The 22,273-nt window shown below is 41.0% G+C and overlaps 1 protein-coding gene across 1 annotated transcript; it reads left to right on the top strand.

Moving 5' to 3' along the window:
• Positions 1 to 2,820: 2,820 nt before the first annotated feature.
• THBS1 (thrombospondin 1) lies at positions 2,821 to 22,027 on the top strand. The gene is made up of 22 exons (XM_027869868.1): positions 2,821 to 3,098; positions 3,865 to 3,962; positions 4,387 to 4,946; positions 5,663 to 5,738; positions 6,041 to 6,237; positions 6,358 to 6,489; positions 7,461 to 7,554; positions 9,411 to 9,584; positions 10,175 to 10,351; positions 10,661 to 10,834; positions 11,121 to 11,248; positions 11,392 to 11,544; positions 12,273 to 12,491; positions 12,988 to 13,095; positions 13,776 to 13,935; positions 14,103 to 14,221; positions 16,375 to 16,609; positions 17,060 to 17,287; positions 17,464 to 17,735; positions 18,224 to 18,321; positions 18,464 to 18,603; positions 19,861 to 22,027. The coding sequence occupies exons 2-22, from the start codon at positions 3,896 to 3,898 to the stop codon at positions 19,866 to 19,868; spliced, it is 3,519 nt and encodes a 1,172-aa protein (XP_027725669.1). The 5' UTR covers positions 2,821 to 3,098; positions 3,865 to 3,895; the 3' UTR covers positions 19,869 to 22,027.
• Positions 22,028 to 22,273: the final 246 nt, after the last annotated feature.

Below are 22,273 nucleotides of genomic sequence, written 5' to 3'. Positions count from 1 at the left end.
GTCAGAGTTGGAAGTTCAATATCAAGAATATAACTGGAATTCACTTAGGGAGTGACAGAAATTATACTATATTAATGTACTAATATATGATATGTATGTGTGTATGTATAGTCTACAGGATAAAAAAATACACACACACACACATATGTATATATATCCTCCAGGATACACATATGTATTATATATTCTCCAGAATATATTATATACATATATATAAAATATTATCTAGGAGATATATCTACATATGTATATAGATAGATACATATACATACACACACATATATAATCTCCTGAGAATTGCTTTAATGTGGACTATTTGGGGATTGCTACTCCCCATTCCCAAACCGTTTTCTTAGGACAAGGGTGACAAAGCTTTGGTTGACAGCATGTGATATTAGTGAAGCCCTCCTCCAATGCCATAGAATTACCATTGGAAGATCCTATGGGTAGGGGTAAGTCACCAGCTAAACATCCCTACAATATAAAAAGCATCTTTCCTCAAAATCAGAAGTCATAAGATATTAGGGACCAGTCACCTAAAGTCGCCTAAGCAGTTTGGGTGGTTAATTTCCAAAGGCTGATGTGGAAGGAATGAAGTTTCACATCAGTGTAGACCCGTGCCTTGCAGATGACTACAAAAGCCTTAAGCCTGTTCAGGTGAATCCTTATTAAGGGAATCCTAACCGGTGCATAATCTCGTATTTTAGCTTTCGAATATCTGAAACCCATCCGGTCAGCAAGTTCAGTTAACGACTCAGACAACTACACAAACGTGTTGCCGAGGCACATGGTTGCTGTCTCTCAGATTGGTGTTTGATCTCCAAATTGTGTAACTGGAGAGAGATCAGTCCAACTTGCCTCAGAACCCTCCCACTCAGGAAAGTGAAATCTGCCCTGTGATTAATGTGAAAAATGGATACTTTCAGCAGTTACTAATTTGACCTGGTGTCAGTGAGGAGGCGGCAGAGATGGAGGATCGGGGATTTGTACTGCCCTGTTTTTCAGATCCTTATTTGGTGAAGGCTGGTTTACCTGTGTCTGTGTGTGTTTGAGCCAGCACAGTTAACGTATGCGCTCAGGGGCCCAATGACAGCCCGGAGAAGGGAGAGGCAGCAAAGGAGTGACTCCTGCCCCCGTTGCTGCTGTTGCTGACGTCCCAGCCAAAAGAGATGAATGGGATTCCAAACCACTGGAGTCATGCTGGCTTGGGACAATTTCTTGGAGACCAGTCTCCATCCGATAGAGACATGAGGCAACAACAATGCTAACGCCCGTTTGTGGTCCCACAAAAATGTCACAACACACCTCCGTTTACGGGAGCCCAAGAATGAAAGGAACTTTTAAGGAGGTAAAAGGAAATAGAGCAGGCAGAAAAGAGCAATCTATCACTAGAGTATCTGGGCTAAACTCCCGAAGCCAGGTGGCTCTGCAAATTACCCACGCAGGAGTCACGTTTTAAAAGCACGAGTAGGCAAAAGAAATTGTTTTTCCAAGATTCAACTTAATTTTGGTTTCCAGAGGCGGGGGGGAGGTAGGATGGGGGGGGGGGGAGAAGTGAAAGTTTGGTTCAGGATTCCTGGCTAGAAAGAGAAAAGTCCTCCTGAGGATCCTGAATAAGAGTGCACTTACCGCCCCCAAGTGGAAACTGATAGAAATGCTGTCTCAAGTTTTTTGGGGGGTGGGGGCACTCAAAGTCAAGTCCGCGGCAGTCCAGCTTTAGGAGAGAGTGGAGGGGAACGGCTCCCTGGACCAGCAGGGAAAATGGAAGGGAGTCAAGGCTCAGCTTCCACCCCAGGGGAAGATCCTCAGCGTGGCGCGCCACTAAACACCATTAACTACAAATGAGAGGTGTAGGTGCTGCGAGGAGAGGGGAGCAGCCAGGTCGAATCACGATGCAGGGAGATCCCGACTTGAATGCTAAGAACGAGTGTCCCAGATAGTCCCGTTATCCGTTCTTTCCCAAATGGCCCAAGCCACCGTCTAGGATAGTCTCAAAGTGTCCTTGTTACCCTCTCCTCCCCGCCTCGAGCTCCCTCCCCCCATACCCCCACCCCCACCCCCAGCAGCGTGGTGCGGGGTAAAGTGTGCTGGTTTTGAAGTCGAAAGGCCTGGGTTCAGATTTTGACTCAGCCACTTACTAGCTCTGTGACACTGGACAAGCGACCTCCCTCTTCTGTATCTGAGTTTCTTTATTTGAGGGGCAAAGGGCTCGAAGGACTTGGAATCGATGATTTCCAAGGTTCCTTCCAGTTCTAAATCTATGATCCCTTAACTCCAATCCCTTTTAGATTCACCGTTCTGTTACAAAGCCAGCGGCACCTAGTGAGACTCTGTCAGGGTGTCAAACAAGGGAGATCCAGTCCTGGATCCCCTGCGCATATGAGAAAAGTTGGAATGCATGTCTTGTATACTGTAGGCGCTTACTACATATTTGTTGACCTGAATACATTTTAATTGGAGATTCCGTATGTAATTAACTGTGAGCCAAGGGGAACAGAGAACGCAGAGTAGACGAGTTATGTACTCTCCAGAGAAGTGTTGTTCCCTCCTCCCCAGACACCATGGGCTTCACTTTCTAGTTGGAAAGTTGTGAGCCTGCCCGCCCTAGCGCGGGAGCCCCTGGAGGAGAAGAGAGGGAAGAAGGAGGGGGGGATGGGCCGCCGGGGGGGGGGACGGGGAGGAGTGGGGGCCAACCCAGTCAGACTCTCCCCCGCCCGCTTCCTTCCCGGCCGCCTCCGATTGGCTAGCGGGAGTCCCCAGGAATGTGCGCGACCCTTTAAAGGAGCACGACTCAGCCGCTTCTTCAGCCACTGCACCAGACCAGGGGAAGCTAACTAGCTGAAGGGGACCCTGAGAAGCTCTCCCTGTCCCGACACCCTCATCTCCGCAGCGGGTCTCCTTGCCAGACTCAGCACCCCTCTGCCTCCCGGCTCTTCCTTTGGACTGCTCCAGGATCTCCTCCAGCCTGTACCTGCTCTTGCTTCCCGGGACTTAGGCGCACCAGCTGCGCTTGGAAGATAACCAAAGGACTGTGCGCTGCCCTGGCCCCATCCCTGTAGCTGAGGATCGCTAGAGTCCCGGTTCCTTAATCCACACAGGTAAGATTTATAGCCGCTTTCCACCGCTATTGGGACCCCGGGCACCCAGCTCTGTTCTTTTTGAGGATTTCTCGCCAAACTATCATTTCACCAGTAGGCTCCCACCCACCACTTTGGGGAAAAGAAAACAAACAAACAAACAAACAAAAAAAACAACCCAAAACCTTAAGAACTCATCCCATTCATCAGAAACTGCCCCCCAGATCATTCAATTCATTCCCCCCTCTCCCATCGTCTTTCTTCCACGGGTCCCTGGGAGTGCACCCCACACACCTCTGAGAAACTCAAGAGTAACCTCAGGAGACATTGGGACTCAGAACCTCAGCTCCACAAGGAAGCCTCAATATTTCATTGACCTCCAAAACATACTCAAAAGTGGGGTCTCTTCAGTCGTTTGACAGTCTTCCAAGAAAAGGCTACAGCTTCCCTCTCAAAGTGATGTCTCGCTCTCTCTGTGTTTCGCTATCTCAGGGATCCATTGTCCCTAAGTTTTTTTTTCCAGAAAAAGTTCCCAGCCCTTAAGGGTTTCCCTTACAACCCTCGGAGCACTTCAGTCCCACTCCATAACTTTTCTTCTAGACTGGACCACCTAGAGTTTCTCCCTCAAGCAAGTTTTGGGTGCACAGGGGAAATCTATATATCTCACAACCACAGCCCCCACACCAGGGACCTTAGCTATTTCCCCTCCTCTTATGTCGCTTCCCTCTGGGAGGTCTTCAGAGCTTAGCTGTCGGACAGACACTGACTGTCCCTCTCTCTGCTACAGGCTTTGAGTACTAAACACAAACAGCTCCATCATGGGGCTGGCCTGGGGGCTTGTCCTCTTACTGCTGCTGGAAGTGTGTGGCACCAACAGGATCTCAGGTGAGCTTTTGCCACAGCTGGCAGGGGGAGGAAAGAGGGTAAAAGTGGGAGGGGTCGAATTCTGGACCATTTTAGGTAATGCTTTTGTAGGGTTCCTAGATACCTTAGGTCTGCCTGGAAAAAATGATTGAAAAGAAAAAATGCAGTTGTTGGCAGGCAAGAATGAGAACTCTGAATATTGAATATCCATATTAAACATAGCTACACTGCAAAGGTCTATCAACCCCTCTCAAAGTTGAGTGTTGAGTGTTTTTTCTCAAGTGGAAGCCCTGATATTCTGAGATGCTTGTGTACTCTTCTGCCAGGATTTCATCCTGTGCCTTTTCTAAGCCTACTCGTTCAGCAGGACAACTGAGAGCCTGGCACTCTGAAGTCTAGCACACCCTACTCACCGCTCACTGCATATTTTGCTCCTGTCCCATAGAATCTGGGAGTGACAACAGTGTGTTCGACCTCTTTGATCTCCCTGGTGCTGCCAACAAGGGCTCTGGGCGCCGTCTGGTGAAAGGTCCAGATCCCTCCAGCCCTGCTTACCGAATTGAGGATGCCAATAGGATCCCCGCCATGCCAGATGACAAGTTCCAAGACCTGGTAGATGCAATCCGAGCAGAAAAGGGCTTTATCTTCCTGGCCTCCCTGAGACAGATGAAAAAGACCCGGGGCACCCTGATGACTGTGGAGTATAAGGATCAGTCCGGCCATATCTTCAGTCTAGTTTCCAATGGCAAAGCAGGCACTCTGGACCTAAGCATGTCTGTGCAGGGGAAGCAGCAAGTGGTATCAGTGGAAGAAGCTCTCTTGGCCACAGGCCAATGGAAGAGCATTATCCTGTTTGTTCAGGAGGACCGGGCCCAGTTGTATGTTGACTGTGAAAAGATGGAGAATGCTGAACTGGATGCCCCCATTGAAAGCATCTTCACTAGGGACCTGGCTGGCAGTGCCAGACTCCGTGTGGCTAAGGGAGATGTAAATGATAACTTTCAGGTGAGATTTCTTTTCCTAATCCAAAGAGAATTTTCCAGTTGTCTGATACTGCCAAGGGAATTGTTGAGACCACTTGTAGATTACAGTTGGTAAATGAGACATTATGACTTCAAATTGCCAGCTAGGGAATGATTTTTAAAAACAGTATTGTTATACAGTTATTTATCATGTCTGCTCAGTCTCCTCAATCTCTTTATGTTTCTCCCCACTGAGATAATAAGAGGCCTTTTACAAATAGGTCCGACGTGCATTGTTAAGTGAAACATTTGTAACAGCAGAAATAATTTAGCCCTTTCCCCTTTAATAAAGCAACTCTCCTTAGCTCAGGTATAGTGTTGAGTTAGGAGAAGTGGTTTTATGTGGCTTCTTCCTCCACTGCTTAACCCTTTATCACATTGGCCTGCACCATTTCCTGTCTTGCTTCATAGCATTCCCAGTATTCACCATCAGATTTTAATTCCTGAGTGCCTAACTGGGCTGAATTCTTTGAAAAATCCTAAAGACCTAGCAGCAGTTGAAATATTGGCAGAGGGCACTGTTGAGATGCTGGAATTTATGTTGACAGTTTATCCAACATGTTAATATTGAAAATAATTATTTTGTCCATAAGATTATTTAATTTGCAACACTTCTTTGTGAATTTGAACTTTGGGGGTGATAATGAGTGAACATTTCTTGCTTGTACTGAGTAATTATTGTTCTGCCTCTGCCACCAGGGGGTGCTGCAAAATGTGAGGTTTGTCTTCGGAACCACACCAGAGGACATCCTAAGGAACAAAGGCTGTTCAACTTGTAAGTTTGCTACTTTTTTTTTTCCATGGGAGACAAGAAGGGAAGAGGGCAAAAAAGTTAAAAATAAAAGTGGCAACAACAAAAATCACTTAGAACAGGTGAGACATGTTTGGAATGGGAGCTGTGCATAAGCTGCTTACACCACATTCCTCTTTTACATCTTGGAAAGATGTAAAAATGACCCATAGGCAACATTTACCCTCGCAAAATGGGATCTTGATAAAGTGGAACTCTAAGGACTGGCATGCATGACCATACTGGGATGCCCTGTAATCTCTTGCCTTTCCTTTGTTTCTTGGTAGCCACCAATCAAATTATCACACTTGACAACCCAGTAAATGGTTCCAGCCCTGCCATTCGCACTAACTACATTGGCCACAAGACCAAGGACCTGCAGGCAATCTGTGGTTTCTCCTGTGATGAACTGGCCAACATGTTCCTGGAGCTTAAGGGACTTCGGACCATAGTGACCACGTTGCAAGACAGCGTCCGCAAGGTGGTAAGTGACAGCAGATATTCTGAAGGAGGCATTTCCATAAGCCCCCTAATGGATGGTTCTAAATTGTTAAAAGTATAGCTAGATACTAATAATATTTGTTTGTTTTTCAATCCCTCTTAGACTGAAGAAAATGAGCTACTGTCAAATGTGGTGAAGAAGGCTTGGTCCTACCCTGGATGCAACTACAATGGATTTCAATATAATAATAATGATATGTGGACTATTGATAGTTGCACCGAGTGCCATTGCCAGGTAAAGAGACTTTAGCAACTTCCAAATAACTAGTGGTATATTTGTCAAGCTGAAATCCCGATCCCCAAAGTGGCTTAAAATTTAATTATGGCCTCCATACACATTTTCTTTAGACACTTTGAAAAACCTCTCTTAATTATACCTTAGGCTGAGTATTTGAGAGTACAAATCTACTGAGACAGCTGGATAATTTGGCCACTTTCATTTAGAAATCAAAGGCTAAGTGTTGAATGTCAAGTAAATGGAACCCTGTTAGAACATTCCTCTCCTTTTTTTTTAAAGTCCTGATTTGTATTCAGGTATGACACTGTGGTTCTTTTAATAGAGCACTGATTGTTACTCAAATCACTCCAGTTGGCATTCTATCAGGGTAGAGCTGTTTACCTGACTAGCTGAAATACACTTCCCAGAGTGTGTGTTTCACTTTAGGCCACTTTCAGGCATGTGATGGGTGAATGTTTGGAGTTTTCTGGCTCAGGGATCAAAGTTCTTTCTTAAGTACAATTCTGTAGATCCCTGGATTTGGAACTCAAATCCACTCAATTCCCTTTCTATTCCTGTCTAATCAATTCTGAGTGAGATCTACAGATGACCAAAAAAAAAAGTTACTTATAGATCCTTTATTTTCTTAAAAAGCTTTCACTAAACTTTGTTTGCAACATAACAGTAGAATATGACTCATGGTGTTTGGTGGTTCCCCTTGGACAACTTCTGCATGCCATAACACTTCCACTGTTGGCTGACGAGCAATTAAGAGAAAACTCTAGAGAGCTGAGTGACAACTCACTGGGACTGCCTTTCCTATTGTGGCAGCTGCAAATCTAGCAAAGAGCCAATTTCTCTATGGGATCCAGTCCAGTTAAGAGTTTACAGTTCTAACCAAATTCAGCTCAGAACTGTAACTATCATAGCATGTGAATTTCTGGTTGAAATATGCTTAGTAATCCTTTTCTTCCTTTCTCTCTCTGCAGAACTCAGTAACCATGTGCAAAAAAGTATCCTGCCCCCTCATGCCCTGTTCCAATGCCACAATTCCTGATGGAGAGTGCTGCCCACGTTGCTGGCGTGAGTACTTTAAATGGCATAATATTCTGCAGTGACTAGGCCAGCCCCACATACATACTAGACAACAGAATGTAGCAGTACAGTCTCCTTCTCAATCATACACATGCACCATGTTTCTCTATCCAGGGCTCCATTTCAGGATGCCATAGCTAATTAGCTAACAACTTGCTTTCACTATGATGCAAAAAACAAAAACAAAAAAAACCTTAATCACAGCTAAGTCAGAAATTGGAGCCACTGCCCAGACAGCAGTGATCAGGCAGGCTATTGTTTCCAGTTGTTTAAACTTAGGAAAGTGGGGATGAGTAAGAGAGCATTATCAACTGTAATCAGAGTCTTTTCTGAGTTAGTTTGCCCTCAGTGCCACTGGGTGAGGGAATGTACCCACTAAAGGAAGTGATGGGTTTATGGTGATGGTACTGGAATTGAAACTACTTGTATTTGAATAATAATAATTATAACTAATTTTGTATAATGCTTTTAGCTAGCACTTTGTATATATACCAACTTTCACATGGCACATTAAGGTGCACAAAGTGCTTTGCATATATTGTCTTATTTGAGCCTTACAACCTGTGAAGTGAGTGCTATTATTATCTCCATTTTATGAGCAAACAGGGTCAGTGAGTTTAAGTGACTTGCCTACAGTCATAAAGTCATGAAGTGCCTGCAACATGATTCAAACTCAGGTCTTCCTGACTCTAGGTCCAGCATCTACTATGCCCCCTAGTTTCTGACAAATATATTACCCATTACAGCTGGGAAATTCTAAAAACAGCATAGGTGGGAAATGTCTGAATAAATAGCAACTAGGGATTCATGTCACTCAAAAAAAAAAAGTTGAAACTCTTGACCCTGAAATTTGGGTTTTGTTGCTAGTACAAATGAATCACTTTTCAAAGTCAACATTGAATGGGATCAATACAAATCATTCAAATGATTTATCACTTTTTTCATTTTGCCCAAAATGAGGAAAATAAATAGGAAAACATTCTTTACACTCAAAAAAGTTACTGGCCCCAACTCTGAATGATCAGCCCCCATCTTAGGATTCTTTTTTAGCAATACTTGCATGAAAGTGATTATTTGTATATTGGGATGGTTTTTCTTTTCTTTTCTTTTCTTTTTCCCCACTGCTTATATTAGATCTTGGTTTAAAGAGAGCAGAGTGAACTCGTGACTAAGCTCCAAACCTGAATTAAGGATTGCCAGAAGTAACTTCCAACTGATAAGGCAGAAAAATGAAAACAAGTCCTCTATGTCTAAGGCTTAGGACAGCTAGAGTTGATTGTAGTCATGGTGCCTGTACAGATGGAAAACAAACATTTTCCTCTTATGAAAGCCTGTGCAGGGAGAGCTCACAAAGCCAGGGGGGGAAGGATCAACATATTGATTAACCTCATGACCTAGTTGGAATCAGAGGCAAGAGCAGCCAAGTTACTTTCAAGATGATCTATGGGACACATGGCCTGAGACTCCTCTAAATACAAGAAGTGACTCAGACTAGCTGTCCTCCGTGATTCTTGGGACCCAAGGGACTAGAAATTTTCATCCAAACATCTTCAACTGTTGAAATTAAACCCAGTTAAAAAGCTAAGGGGAGAAAGGTGGTGGCAGTGAATCTGAGAGTAGAGACTGAGGGAATGCTTGGGAAATCTAGCAAAGGAGAACCACTAAAGGATGCCAGTGTGTTATACCTGGTGGTCTAATGTACTCCCATAGCTGTTAACCAAGGAAACAAAATTCAGCTGCTCTCTTTAGGGATGGAGGAAGAGCCTAGGCAGCAAGGTTGAAACAGGAATGGCTTTGTTTTGTTTTATATGCATGTTCTCAATGGCCTTCCATCCCTCTTACAGCCAGCGATTCTGCCGATGATGGCTGGTCTCCATGGTCTGAGTGGACGTCCTGTTCGGTGACCTGTGGCAATGGGATTCAGCAGAGAGGCCGTTCTTGTGATAGCCTCAACAACCGATGCGAAGGCTCCTCTGTACAGACTCGTACTTGCCACATTCAAGAGTGCGACAAGAGATGTAAGTATCTTCTTGGTTTAGGAGTGTGGTGAATTGATTTCTACAACCAAGTAGTGTTTACCATGCACCATATGAATGATGTGATGATATCCCCCAAAGGACTGCTACATGTGTCCTCCTAGTCTTCTGGGATAACATTATCTAAAATAGCATTTGTCCATGAGGCCAGGGGGCACGGAGGATGGAATGTTGAACTTGGAATCGGGAAGACCTAAATTCTAGTCCTGCTTTGTAGACTTACTAAGCTACGCAACCTGGGCAAGTCACCTCATCCCTCTCCATCTCAATTCCTCATTTGTAAAGTGGGCATAATAGAGCACCTACGTCATAGGGTCATTATGAGGATCATATGAAACAACATGTAAAGAAAGCTCTGAAAATCTTAAAACACTATATAAATGCTATTTATCATCATCATCATCATCATCATCATTATCATCAGTAGCTAAGATTGACTTCAATATCAAACATAGAGCTGCTGTTGTATTCCAGGGAGGTTGCTGGTGATACCTGAAAAGGGATCTGAGTCTTTGTCTTTCCACAAGTGCACCAAACTGATATTGTCAGTAACAAGCAACAATTTACTTTAGTCAAACAGGATGGAGGCTGGAGCCACTGGTCTCCATGGTCATCTTGCTCTGTGACCTGTGGCAGTGGTGAGATCACCAGGATTAGACTGTGCAACTCTCCTAGCCCCCAGATGAATGGAAAGCCATGTGAAGGAGAAGCAAGAGAAACCAAGGCCTGCCAGAAAGATCCCTGCCCAAGTAAGTGCAGTCATTAATGAAAAACAGAGACCTGGGCCAAAAGCTGTGACCCAATTGGATTCTGGCATGTCTTGTTGACCATTCAGTGGATGACTGGTCAAAAGATACATCCTTAAAAAAATAGAAACAAACCCTACATATTTAGTCTCTTTCTTTTAACTTCAACAGCCAGAAAATTATTTGAAATTTATTTCCATATCAAACATAACCACCACGTGTTTAAGAGTAGCAACAATTTCTATCCTAAGAGAGGATTCCAAGATTTCAAAGGAATTCTGCACAGATTAACCTTGGCTTCTTTTCCTGCAGTCAATGGAGGCTGGGGACCTTGGTCACCATGGGATATCTGCTCTGTCACCTGTGGAGGAGGCCTGCAGAAGCGTAGCCGGCTCTGCAATAACCCCAAACCCCAATTCGGAGGCAAGGATTGCATGGGTGATGCTACTGGAAGCCAAATCTGTAACAAGCAGGACTGTCCCATTGGTAAGTAAATCATCGATTACCCTTTTATTGCAAGCCACAAGACAGTTGCACTGAGTGGGTTTCCATTTAATTACACACTCACAGTCAGCAAATGAGGTAGTTAAAACCCTCCTATTCACAGGGGTCTTCATGTTCTGAAATGCAATTGGACAACATAATCTCTGAACATCATCGCTGCACAGAGAAGCAAAAATGTTTTCCTCTCTAATTTTTTGTCAGCGTGCTTTCTCAGCAGCTACAGTAACTTTGCTCTAAATCTTACCTGGCTTTTTTCATCTTGGCCCAGATGGATGCCTGTCAAATCCTTGCTTTGCCGGTGCCAAGTGTACCAGTTACCCTGATGGCTCTTGGACGTGTGGTGCCTGTCCTCCTGGATACACTGGAAATGGAATCCAGTGCAAAGATGTTGATGAGGTAAGTAATTAGTGGTTCTCAGCAGCAAGCGTGTCCAGATTCTAGCCTTCAAACAAGCAATGCCCTTGTTCGTGATTCCCTGTTAAAGATGTAGACATCTTAACACTAGGAAAACGCTTTGTTGTTTGTTCCTCTTCCCACAGTGCCAAGAGGTCCCTGATGCCTGCTTCAACCACAATGGAGTACACAGGTGTGAGAACACTGACCCTGGCTATAACTGCCTGCCTTGTCCACCACGCTTCACAGGATCTCAGCCTTTTGGACAGGGTGTTGAGCATGCCACTGCTAACAAACAGGTACAAGGGTATATATGTCTGCCATAGGGAGAGGAGTTCATAGGATCCTAGATTTAGAACTACAAAGGGCCGCAGAGGTCATTTAATCCAGTCTCCTCACTGGGCCTCTCTGGGCCCAAGGTCAAGTGATTTGCCAAAGTTCAGAGACAAAGGTAGTACATGGCAGGACCTCCAATTCCAAATCCAGAGATCTTCCCAAGATACTCTGCTGCCTCTCTCTTGTGTTCCTTGCTGAAGCAAGTAAAGGGAGAAGTCTTATAATATTAAGCCCTCTCAAAGGAAAAACAAACAAAAAAAAAGATAGATACTTTGCACTTTGGTCACATTAGCTATGGAAACATAATCTGGACGGGCAGTGATAAATCCTGCTAGGGATCTGATAGGCAAGAGTATTGAAGAGCCAAAGGAAAGACTTCATAGTATCTGAAAATGTTGCTAATATAAATGGCAGAATTCATTCATAAAAAAGAATTTAGATTGATAAAGTCTTAGCTCAACTAGGAGATGAAAGCTTCAAGAAATACAAATGTTCATTCATTTTTAGAAAGTAATTTTGGGTTCTCTTGGGGGTAGGAATGAGAGTGAGAAGGCAGTCAGAATTACTTCATATAAAGCATCTCCCTAATTTTAGGATATAGGAAGAATCTTAATTCATCTTATCTGCTTTTGAGGGTTTCTGAGAAGCTCTCTTAAAGTGGTTTTAACTATGTGATGGTTTGTGTTTTCAGGTGTGCAAGCCACGCAATCCTTGCACTGATGGAACTCATGACTGCAATAAGAATGCCAAATGCAATTACTTAGGACATTACAGCGACCCCATGTTCCGCTGTGAGTGCAAGCCAGGCTATGCCGGCAATGGCATCATCTGTGGGGAAGACACCGACTTGGATGGCTGGCCCAACGAGGACCTTGTCTGTGTTGCCAATGCAACTTATCACTGCAAAAAAGTAAGTCGGGCCTTCCATCATTCCATTTTGCAAAGAATATGATGCAGTAGCTTTCTGTTTTTTTTAAGTGTGATAAGGAGCTGTGGGGGGCTCCAACTTTGAAAATAAGAATTGTATAAGATCTAATCTAATCCATCTAATGAGGGAGATTAAAAATCATTTAAAGTACTGACAACACTAATTGGAAGCCATCCTTTTGAGGGTTACATATCATAATTAATTGTTGTCAGAAGTGGTACGAGAAAATACCAACTGGAGAGGTTGACTCATACTTACAACATGCAAAAACTATTGAGCCTGTGGCAACAGTACAAATACCTTCCCTGCATCTCCAAGAACAAGCCTGCCTGCCTGCCTGTACAAGTTGTGTGATTTACAGCATCCCTGGTGTGTTCTCTTTAGCCTTTTGGGGTACTTAAGCAACAATGTTTAAGGAAGGGGAATAAAGAGAATGGAAATTTGGGTCGTAACAAGAATGTTCTTTCTCTTCCTTTAGGACAATTGCCCTAACCTTCCCAACTCTGGCCAGGAAGACTATGATAAAGATGGAATTGGTGATGCCTGTGATAGTGATGATGACAATGATAAAATTGAAGACGACAGGGTAAAGGACTAAACATGTTTCTCATTTCTTCTTTCATCTTTCCCATTTAGCAGCTGCCTGGTAGCCTGGAGCTCCTTAAAATTCCAGACAATCACAAGGTTATCAGAAATTGCACTGTTAGTAGTATATTTCATAGCTGAAAAATATTTAGGGGAGGAGACTCAAAGAGTTTGAAAGTCAGATGAGCTTTTAAAATTAAATTGTCTGCAAATCTTTTTCTCCTGAGAATCTCCAGATGCTTCATCCTCTAGGTTAGCGTTGATTAAAAGTTATTTTCACATTTCTATAAGCCTTCTCCTATATGGTCTCTATTAATGCCATTCGTAAGTTATATAGTAGGCTTACATTGGGGATAGGGGGTGGTTGTATCAGAGATGAGATGATAATGCTACAAGAGTCTTTTCTTCAATCACAATGATCTATGACATAAAAAGGAATTCATTTCCATACACAATTTCATGGCTTTTATTATTTTGTGCTGTGATTTTTTTTTTATTCTAGGTACTTAGCCAGCCCCTAGCATAGTGCCTAGTATAAATAGCAAGGGATTATAATGCTTATTATCTTGAGTACCCATTAAGTAACCATGATGCAAATTGTATACAGTTGTACTTTGAAGTGAGTTGAAGTGGTTTTCATTGTTAACCACCTAACATTTTTGAATTCTTTCTCCTGTTCAGGACAACTGCCCATTCCATTATAACCCAGCCCAGTATGACTATGATAGAGATGATGTTGGTGACCGCTGTGACAACTGTCCCTATAATCACAATCCAGATCAAGCAGACACTGATAACAATGGAGAAGGAGATGCCTGTGCTGCAGACATTGATGGAGATGGTAAGGCTCCTGCTTAGTAAGACCTGCAATGTACTGAGCAATTGAATCTTTGATTATCATCTTCAGTCTTGGCTAGTAATATTCAGTTTGAATTGGAGGCCTTAGGCCAGGGTATCAAAATCTTATCTGTTTAAGGTAATCTTACCTTACCTTACTCCTTTCTGAAGGTATTCTTAATGAGAGAGACAACTGCCAATATGTATATAACGTTGACCAAAGGGATACTGATATGGATGGCATTGGTGACCAGTGTGACAACTGCCCACTAGAACATAATCCAGATCAGGTAGGTGTCTTTAAAAATGTATCTTCCAATGGCCATTTTCTAAACCTAGAACAATGCTATGAAAGCACACATGATAGTTTCTACATCCCCATTATCATAATTCATTAAGGTCTCATAAGCAATTGCAAACCTTTGATAAACATAGTACTAAAGATCTGAGCTCATGCAGATCTTTTACTTAAGTTTCTTCCTGGGACCTAACAAAACTGGTATATTTGATTTTCTGTTCATCTTTGGATACAAAAACATAGAGGTATTTCCTTTTTGATGAAGCAGGAGATTTGTGACTTTGGTGGCTTAGAACAATGTACCATTAAATATAAATAGAAATAAGACCACTGAGGAAAAGTTATGCCCTGAATTGGGTCTAGAATTTGGCCTTGGGAAGACAGATAAAGTGAAAACAGTAATCAGTCTTGGAGAAATCAGTTGTTTACTTTACCATGAATTTGACATTAAAATAAGTCCTGCTTTACCCAACCCAAGGCATTCTGGGAACAGGTCTTAACCAGAGCAGGTCCAAAATTTTAGAGCATTTCATTTTGTTGTTGTTGTTATTATAATCATACACTGACTCTTCAAAGATGAATGTAAAAGGGAGAAAAAATGCAATGTACATTTCAAAGGATTGTTATTTTTCTCTTATTGGCAATGGAGAAAACAGCTTCAACAAAAATAGGAAGGTTTAATCTTTGCTAGATTAAGGTCTTACCCTACCTACCAAATACCTAATAGTTTAGCTCTACAGCAGATAAAGCTTTGTACAGTCCTCTAAAGAAGAAGGAAAAAATAGCTTAATAGCTTCAGGTATATAAGTAGATTGTTTGAATGATCCTAAGGAACTCTTACAATACAAGGACCTCTGACAATTCAAAGATATTGAGTTTTATGTACTTTTAAATTTGGGGCTTTGCATGAAATTCAAAACTTCTTCAAGGCTCATAAGTTGAGATTCTTCTTTCCCAAGAAAGCGACAAAACTTTACTAAGGTTACTAAAACTTACTAAATATTATCTTAAGAAGAACTAAGAATCTCTTAAGTAGCCAAATCCATCTTAGAAAATCTCCAAAACATGAGACATGGCAGACATGTATAAATATCCCAAACAAACTTACAAGTTGAAGACATATGGAATTGAGAATATGGTATACATATCTTTCACACCAGTAAATGTGTCATTCCTAACAGAGATAAGATCAGATGATCAAATGACTGTAAATAAAAAGGAAAAAAGCAAGCAATTAGCCCTCATCCAGCATCTACTTTGGAAAACTGGTCCAGAAAATACTGGGGACACTGATCACAAAGGAACCCTACCAACTCCTGTGCTTTTTTTTTTAAACTTATTCAAGATTGGAATATTCATAGACACCTGGGGTCTGCTCGCTCTTAATAATTACATTTGTCAAAGGTCCTGTTCTCCTTTTGTCATTCTCAGTACAAAAGCCCACAGAACCTAATTCCTTTGGGTCACTCTATATTGCTCTGGAGTTCTAATTAGAGCCTATTACACAAGAATTGCATTTACGTGTATTTTCTGTGCTTTAAGAACATAGAATGGAGGCTGTCATACCAATTTGTTGTCTATCACATATCAGTAAATACATCAAGACCAAGCTCAAAGGACAGAAATAAGATTTAGTCTCAGGGCTTCATCTAGTTTTTGGAAATGGAAATAAAAGTTTCATATGTGTTAAGAATCCCTAAAGTTTAAGTAATTGGATATTATTCTTGTATTTCACCTTGGTCTGAAATCTTTTTTTTTCTTTTGAAACTTCAAACATCCCTGGAGTCTCAAATCTTCATGTTAGTAAGATTTCAAATCAAGACAAATTATTTTAAAGGTGAAAATCTTTAGCATAAGTGAATTTTCTCAGTTATAGATAGAAAAAGACTAAACATTTTATTCTCTTTTGGAGGGGTCTCTTAAGTAACAGCAGTTCAAACAATGAAATTCTCACCTTTGTGTTAAATAGACCATTGACCACAGATTGTAGGTTCTCTGAAGGCAGGAAACATTTCTTATTCACTTTTACATCCCCTTAACATCTAGCATAGTATTTTGCCAATATAAGATATTTCATAAACATCTGTCGAAAGACTGAATGGTTATTGATTCTTCCATTTTTTCCTTTCTCCTTTCCTTTTCCAGTTGGACTCTGACTCTGATCGTATTGGTGATACATGTGACAACAACCAGGATATTGATGAAGATGGCCACCAGAACAATCTGGACAACTGCCCCTATGTTCCCAATGCTAATCAAGCTGATCACGACAAAGATGGCAAAGGGGATGCTTGTGACCATGATGATGACAATGATGGTATCCCCGATGACAGAGACAATTGCAGACTGGTGCCCAATCCTGACCAGAAAGATTCTGATGGTGAGTGACCTAATCTACGATTTCACAGGGATACTTTCCTGACGTGAGTATCCATTTTCAAGGCAAACAAAAACACAACTGAAGTACATAACAATATCCAAATAGGAAAAGTATTATTATCCTGTAAGGTGGGCATTTATAATATTCCCTGGCACCAAGATTATAAAAGGGGATCCATTTTATCTGCCCTGGAAATATTTCATCCTTTTTAGAAGTCTTCACATTGTATTTTAAGTAGTGTGATATAATCCTGGGAAATAAGTTTATCAGAATGAGAACTAAGAGATTCTCACTTCTAATGACAATTTGGGTGCAGTATTGAACTTTTTGACTCCTCCCTATTTGTCCCAGGAAATGAATCTATAAAGGAATAGGGTTTTGATTTCTGAAAGTAGTCATGCTGATGCTTCTGAATTATCCCTGTGTTTTTTTTTTTCTTTTTAACCTCAGGTGATGGACGAGGTGATGCCTGCAAAGATGACTTTGACCATGACAGCGTGCCAGACATTGACGATATCTGCCCAGAGAACTATGATATTAGTGAAACCGATTTCCGACGATTCCAGATGATCCCTCTGGACCCCAAGGGGACATCTCAGAATGATCCCAACTGGGTTGTGCGTCACCAGGGTAAAGAGCTGGTCCAGACTGTGAACTGTGATCCTGGCCTTGCTATCGGTGAGTATAATTTCCTCATAATGAGGGCCTGATGAAGAAATAAAATGTAAAACCATGTAAAACTGTTAGTTGGATAAGATTCCTTTAGATCTTAAGGGAGTCCTAGAAACATCTGAGACTTCTAATAGGACTCAGCTTGAGGACTGACCATCAACTTGCAATATCTCTTCTTTCAGGCTTTGATGAATTTAATGCCGTGGACTTCAGTGGCACCTTCTTCATCAACACCGAAAGAGATGATGACTATGCTGGCTTTGTGTTTGGCTACCAATCCAGCAGCCGCTTCTATGTCGTGATGTGGAAACAGCTCACCCAGTCCTACTGGGACAGCACTCCCACCATAGCTCAGGGCTATGCAGGTCTCTCTGTCAAAGTGGTCAACTCAACCACAGGGCCAGGGGAGCACCTGAGGAATGCTCTGTGGCACACAGGAAACACCCCTGGTCAGGTAAGCCACAGCAATGCTAAGCAGTGGCATAAGGACACAAGGGGAAAATCATTAGCAATAGGGATACTATTCTTTGAATGACTCTATTAACATGGAAGCTTTAGAAGTCAAAATCCCCAGAAACTTCAATAACTGCTAATCACACTGACTTTGTACCTAGCTTTGAGTATGATGTAGTTTGTGCAGGAAGCATACTGTGTCTAGGAAGTTCCCCTTCAAGGACAAAAAGAAGTTTTGGACCTCAGAGAATAGGAGGATTTCCATTCTTTCTCTTCCTCAAGGACATAGCATCTCTGTTCTGTTTGAGTTAATAGCTCCATTTTAGATAGGCTGGCAAGAATGCACATCAAACTGGGAAGAGTGTGAAAAGTCTCCTCTTCAAAACACTGCTATTTAGAGCTACTCAGTAACTTTAGGAATTTGTTTCTTATGAAGTGTCCTTTTTTAGTGCATTAAACTAAACTTTTCATTATTTTTTTTTCCTTCAGGTTCGAACCCTGTGGCATGACCCTCGTCATATTGGCTGGAAAGACTTCACTGCCTACAGGTGGCGTCTTAGCCACAGACCCAAAACTGGTTTCATCAGGTAACTATACTGATAAATTTGTCATGAATCAATACTATTCCAAAGTAGTTTGGTGAAGAAAGAAGGGTGGGACTACCCAGATTTAGTTTTCCACTTGAAATGACTTGGGTAACTTATGATTGCTTTTTTTTTTTTAAAAAAGAGTGGTGATGTATGAAGGAAAGAAAATCATGGCTGACTCAGGACCCCTCTATGACAAGACCTATGCTGGTGGAAGACTAGGATTATTTGTCTTCTCTCAAGAAATGGTGTTCTTCTCTGATCTTAAATACGAATGCAGAGGTAAGGCTAACAGAATCAACTCAAGTATAGTCAAATCTCACTGACTGAGCCTAGGTGGAGGAAGGACAATGTGAATCAATAAAAAACCAGAATTACAGACTATTTTTAAAGAAAATAAGAGGCTTCTTAGCTTGGTGAATAGAAAACTGACCTGGAAACAAAGAAATACAGGCTGAGTTCAAGTCCTATCTCTCATACAGACTGGCTGTGGGGCTTCACTGCTTAACCTCTCACTGTCCTGGGTGATTCTCTAAGACTATGATGTTCACCCAGGAGTTCCCTATACCAATGGCATCAAAAGCCTAGTGCCTGTGTTTATTATTTGAGAGAAATAAGTGTTTAACTTCCAAATAAACAAACTAATATTAAATGAAGTGCCCCCTGAAATTTCCCTTTAAAATAACAATGAATACTGCATGGTTCAGTATTGGTTTCAGTCCAGTCACTTTCCAAATTATCCCAGATTCTCAATGATGAGGGTATAATTAACAAGGTTTTCTACCAATTTAAAATAATCTAAACCTCATCTTTCATGGCATCTTCCCTTATATGAAAAGAGGAAGCATGCATGTGCATTTGTGTTGGTTAAACTAATCTTCAGAGTCACCAGAGACTTTTGTATCTTTTCTTTTGCTCCATCAATATCTGCTAAGCACCTACTGAGTGTCCAGAATTGTCCTTGAAATTCTTTCCATTCTTGCAAACCAACTGGTCAAGCCAGTGAGGGAAGTCAAAGTGTAAGAGGTTGATTGACTTAGCTCACAAATGATCTCTAAAGGGTAGTAAGGCTTTGGAACAGAATTTGGAAACAATATTTTTTGAGCTCAGCTGCCAAAGATTACATAGAATGCAGCATAGCTCTAGTTGCTAAATTCCAGTTACTAAAATTTGTGAAACAGCACTGTTTCGAGGCCCTGGGTTCAAATTCCACTCTTATCAATCAATACTTGTGTGATGTTGAGCAAGTCACTCAGCCTCTCTGGGACTCAGATTGCTTCATCTGAACAATTAGGGAGTTGGAGTAAATAGCCTCTAAGGTCCTTTCCAGCTCTGTTTCTATGATCCTATTTGATTCTATTGTCACTAGCATCATTGGCAACTAATGAATTTAAATGGAAATACTTGAAAAATCTTGAATTCTGCTTATAATTTTTATCATAAAAATAAAGTCATGCTACCTGCTAGATTGCTAATTGACTGATGGTGAAATTGTAATGATTATATGAGCTTAATGGTATTCATTGTTTCTTCCTACAGATTCCTAATCACCAAACTGTTGTTCAATAGACTGAACTTTCAAAATGCTGTGTTGCACCTTCTCAAACAATGGACTTTAAGAGATCCTGGGATCATCCTTTTCCTCCCTCTAGTCTTCTGCTTAACTAAATGTGGATTCTAAAATATGACTTGCCTTAAGAAAATGCAACTTAAAACCAGACTCAGTACTCAGCCTCTATGGAACAAGAAGACATCTTTCAAGGCTATAAAGGATTACTTTTAGTCGACAGTTGAACAAGAAAAAGCATCTGCTTGCTTCAGTCAGAAAGATGTTTGCTGTAATGTTGATTACAGGGTAATTATGCTGCCCCTGCTATTGGCAGCCCCATGAAACAGCATTTTGTAATGAGGACATCTCTGGATGAGCTGTGAATTGCATCAAAAGCATTTTCATGCATGTGAGGGACAGAAAAACTGTGGGATTAGCAAAAAAAAAAAAAACTCCCCTAACTTACCTTCATTTAAAAATGGATGAGGTAGGATGGGAGAATGTTTCTACGGGTGGGGAGGAAGGCTGGTAGATCCACGTAACATGTCTGGAGAAAGCATGGAGGAACTGTTACAGTTCGGTAATGAATTTTTTTTAAAAAGTGAATGAAAAAACTATTACTGGACTTCAGGATACTGTCCAATAGTATTAGCTGGTTAACCCTTACCAATAGACATTTACGTGGAAGGGAAGGGAGGGAAGAATTGGCACAATGGATTCCCAGCCCTCCCCATCGCCATCACCTTTAAAGTCCCAAATTGGCAGTCACAATTAACTGGTGGAAGGCAATGCTCTGTCATTGCTTGGTGAAATAATGATGATCTGTTTTATTCCAGATGTAGCTTTTGCAGATGTAGCAAAAAAGTAGGAAGACCTACCATCTCAGTGAGCACATGTGTTGTCCTTCAAGGAACAGGCAACTGTGCTTATATTTTATGGTTAGAAAGGCACAAAAATTATTAGCAACCTAAATAGACATTCCTTTTTATCTTTTTTTTTTATTAATGTCATGGACTTCTTTAACTCTCTTTCTTGGATTGTAGATTTAAAAAAAAAAACCCTTTAAAATGTAACATATTTATTTTTTACCTCTCCTGGATAACCTATGACTGAAGGACTATTCAAGAAACAAGGAACAAGCGTTAGAGACTATCCATAGAATCATTGTTACGAGTCTTCATGACTGTAAGATTGTAAATACAGATTATTTATTAACTCTGTTCTACCTTGAATTTAGGTTTAGTTTTGAAAGTGCTTGGATCAGATAGTTGAGATTTATCAACTACAAAAGAGTAAATGTCCCCTAAGAATGTGGCTCAAGGAGAAGCAGTGAGTGGGGTGTTCTTTCAGTTAGTGAGTGTGAGTGATTGGATTTTCTGGTCTTGTTTTTGTTTTTGTTTTTGTCTTTGGGCAGTTTGGTTGGCTGTAGATTAGTGGCTTGACTTTCAGATGACTAAGAATGCCAAGAGGCCTTTACATACTGTCTATCCCGATCTCTTGTGTCTGTTGCCAGGGAGAGGGAAAACCATTTATACCTGTTACCTTTCATTTTTCCAAAAGAGAAAAAAAAATGACAAAGGTGAAACTTATGTACAAATATTACCTCATTTGTTGTGTGACTGAGATAAGAACCTTCGGATCAAGTGGAAAGAGTTTTAATGTCTAACAAACTTTTAAATCTACTGTAGTACTAAAAGCATTCAATGTTGTACATAGTATAAAAAAAGAAACTTTGCAGAAAAATGTATTCCCTGTAAGAAAATGGCATCAAAATGTTAAATACAATTTCTAACGTTGTTATGTTTTTCTGTCATCCTGTATACCATTGCTTTATTTTTATAAATTATTTTTCTCATTGCCATTGGAATAGATATCTCATATTGTGTAGATATGCTATTTAAATAATTTATCAGGAAATGCTACCTGTAGAGTTAGTGTTTCTATTTTTATAAAATGTTTGCACACTGAATTGAAGAATTTTTTTTTTTTTGCTTTTTACTCCCTCCCAGCCAGGTTTGTACTATTTGCATATATTCTTTTTCTAAGAATGTTTTTTTGGTACACATTTTTATCCATTTTACAGTTTAACGCAGTGTAAGTTGTACAGTTTCTTACATATGAGGAACATCAATAAATCAATATGGAAATTTATATACACCTACTGATTCTCATTTCATTTGTTCTCTATGAGCTTTACTTTATGAAACATTAGTAGATTCTATACCTAATGAAACACAGCACACATAGTATTTAACTATATCCTCTAATTTTTTTTTTCAAAAGACTGTTATGGAACCTGAGTTGTCTAATTCTAGAATACACTTATTCAGCCTGCAACTTTAAGAATATTTCAATATTTCAAAAATATGACATCCAAGACATCACTCACAGAGAATAACATTT

The sequence above is a fragment of the Vombatus ursinus genome, unplaced genomic scaffold, assembly GCF_900497805.2.
Source record: "Vombatus ursinus unplaced genomic scaffold, bare-nosed wombat genome assembly UNPS02014794.1, whole genome shotgun sequence".
Lineage (NCBI taxonomy): Eukaryota > Metazoa > Chordata > Mammalia > Diprotodontia > Vombatidae > Vombatus > Vombatus ursinus.
Note: the sequence above shows the minus strand (reverse complement) of the source record. Positions and strands in the feature narration are given on the sequence as shown.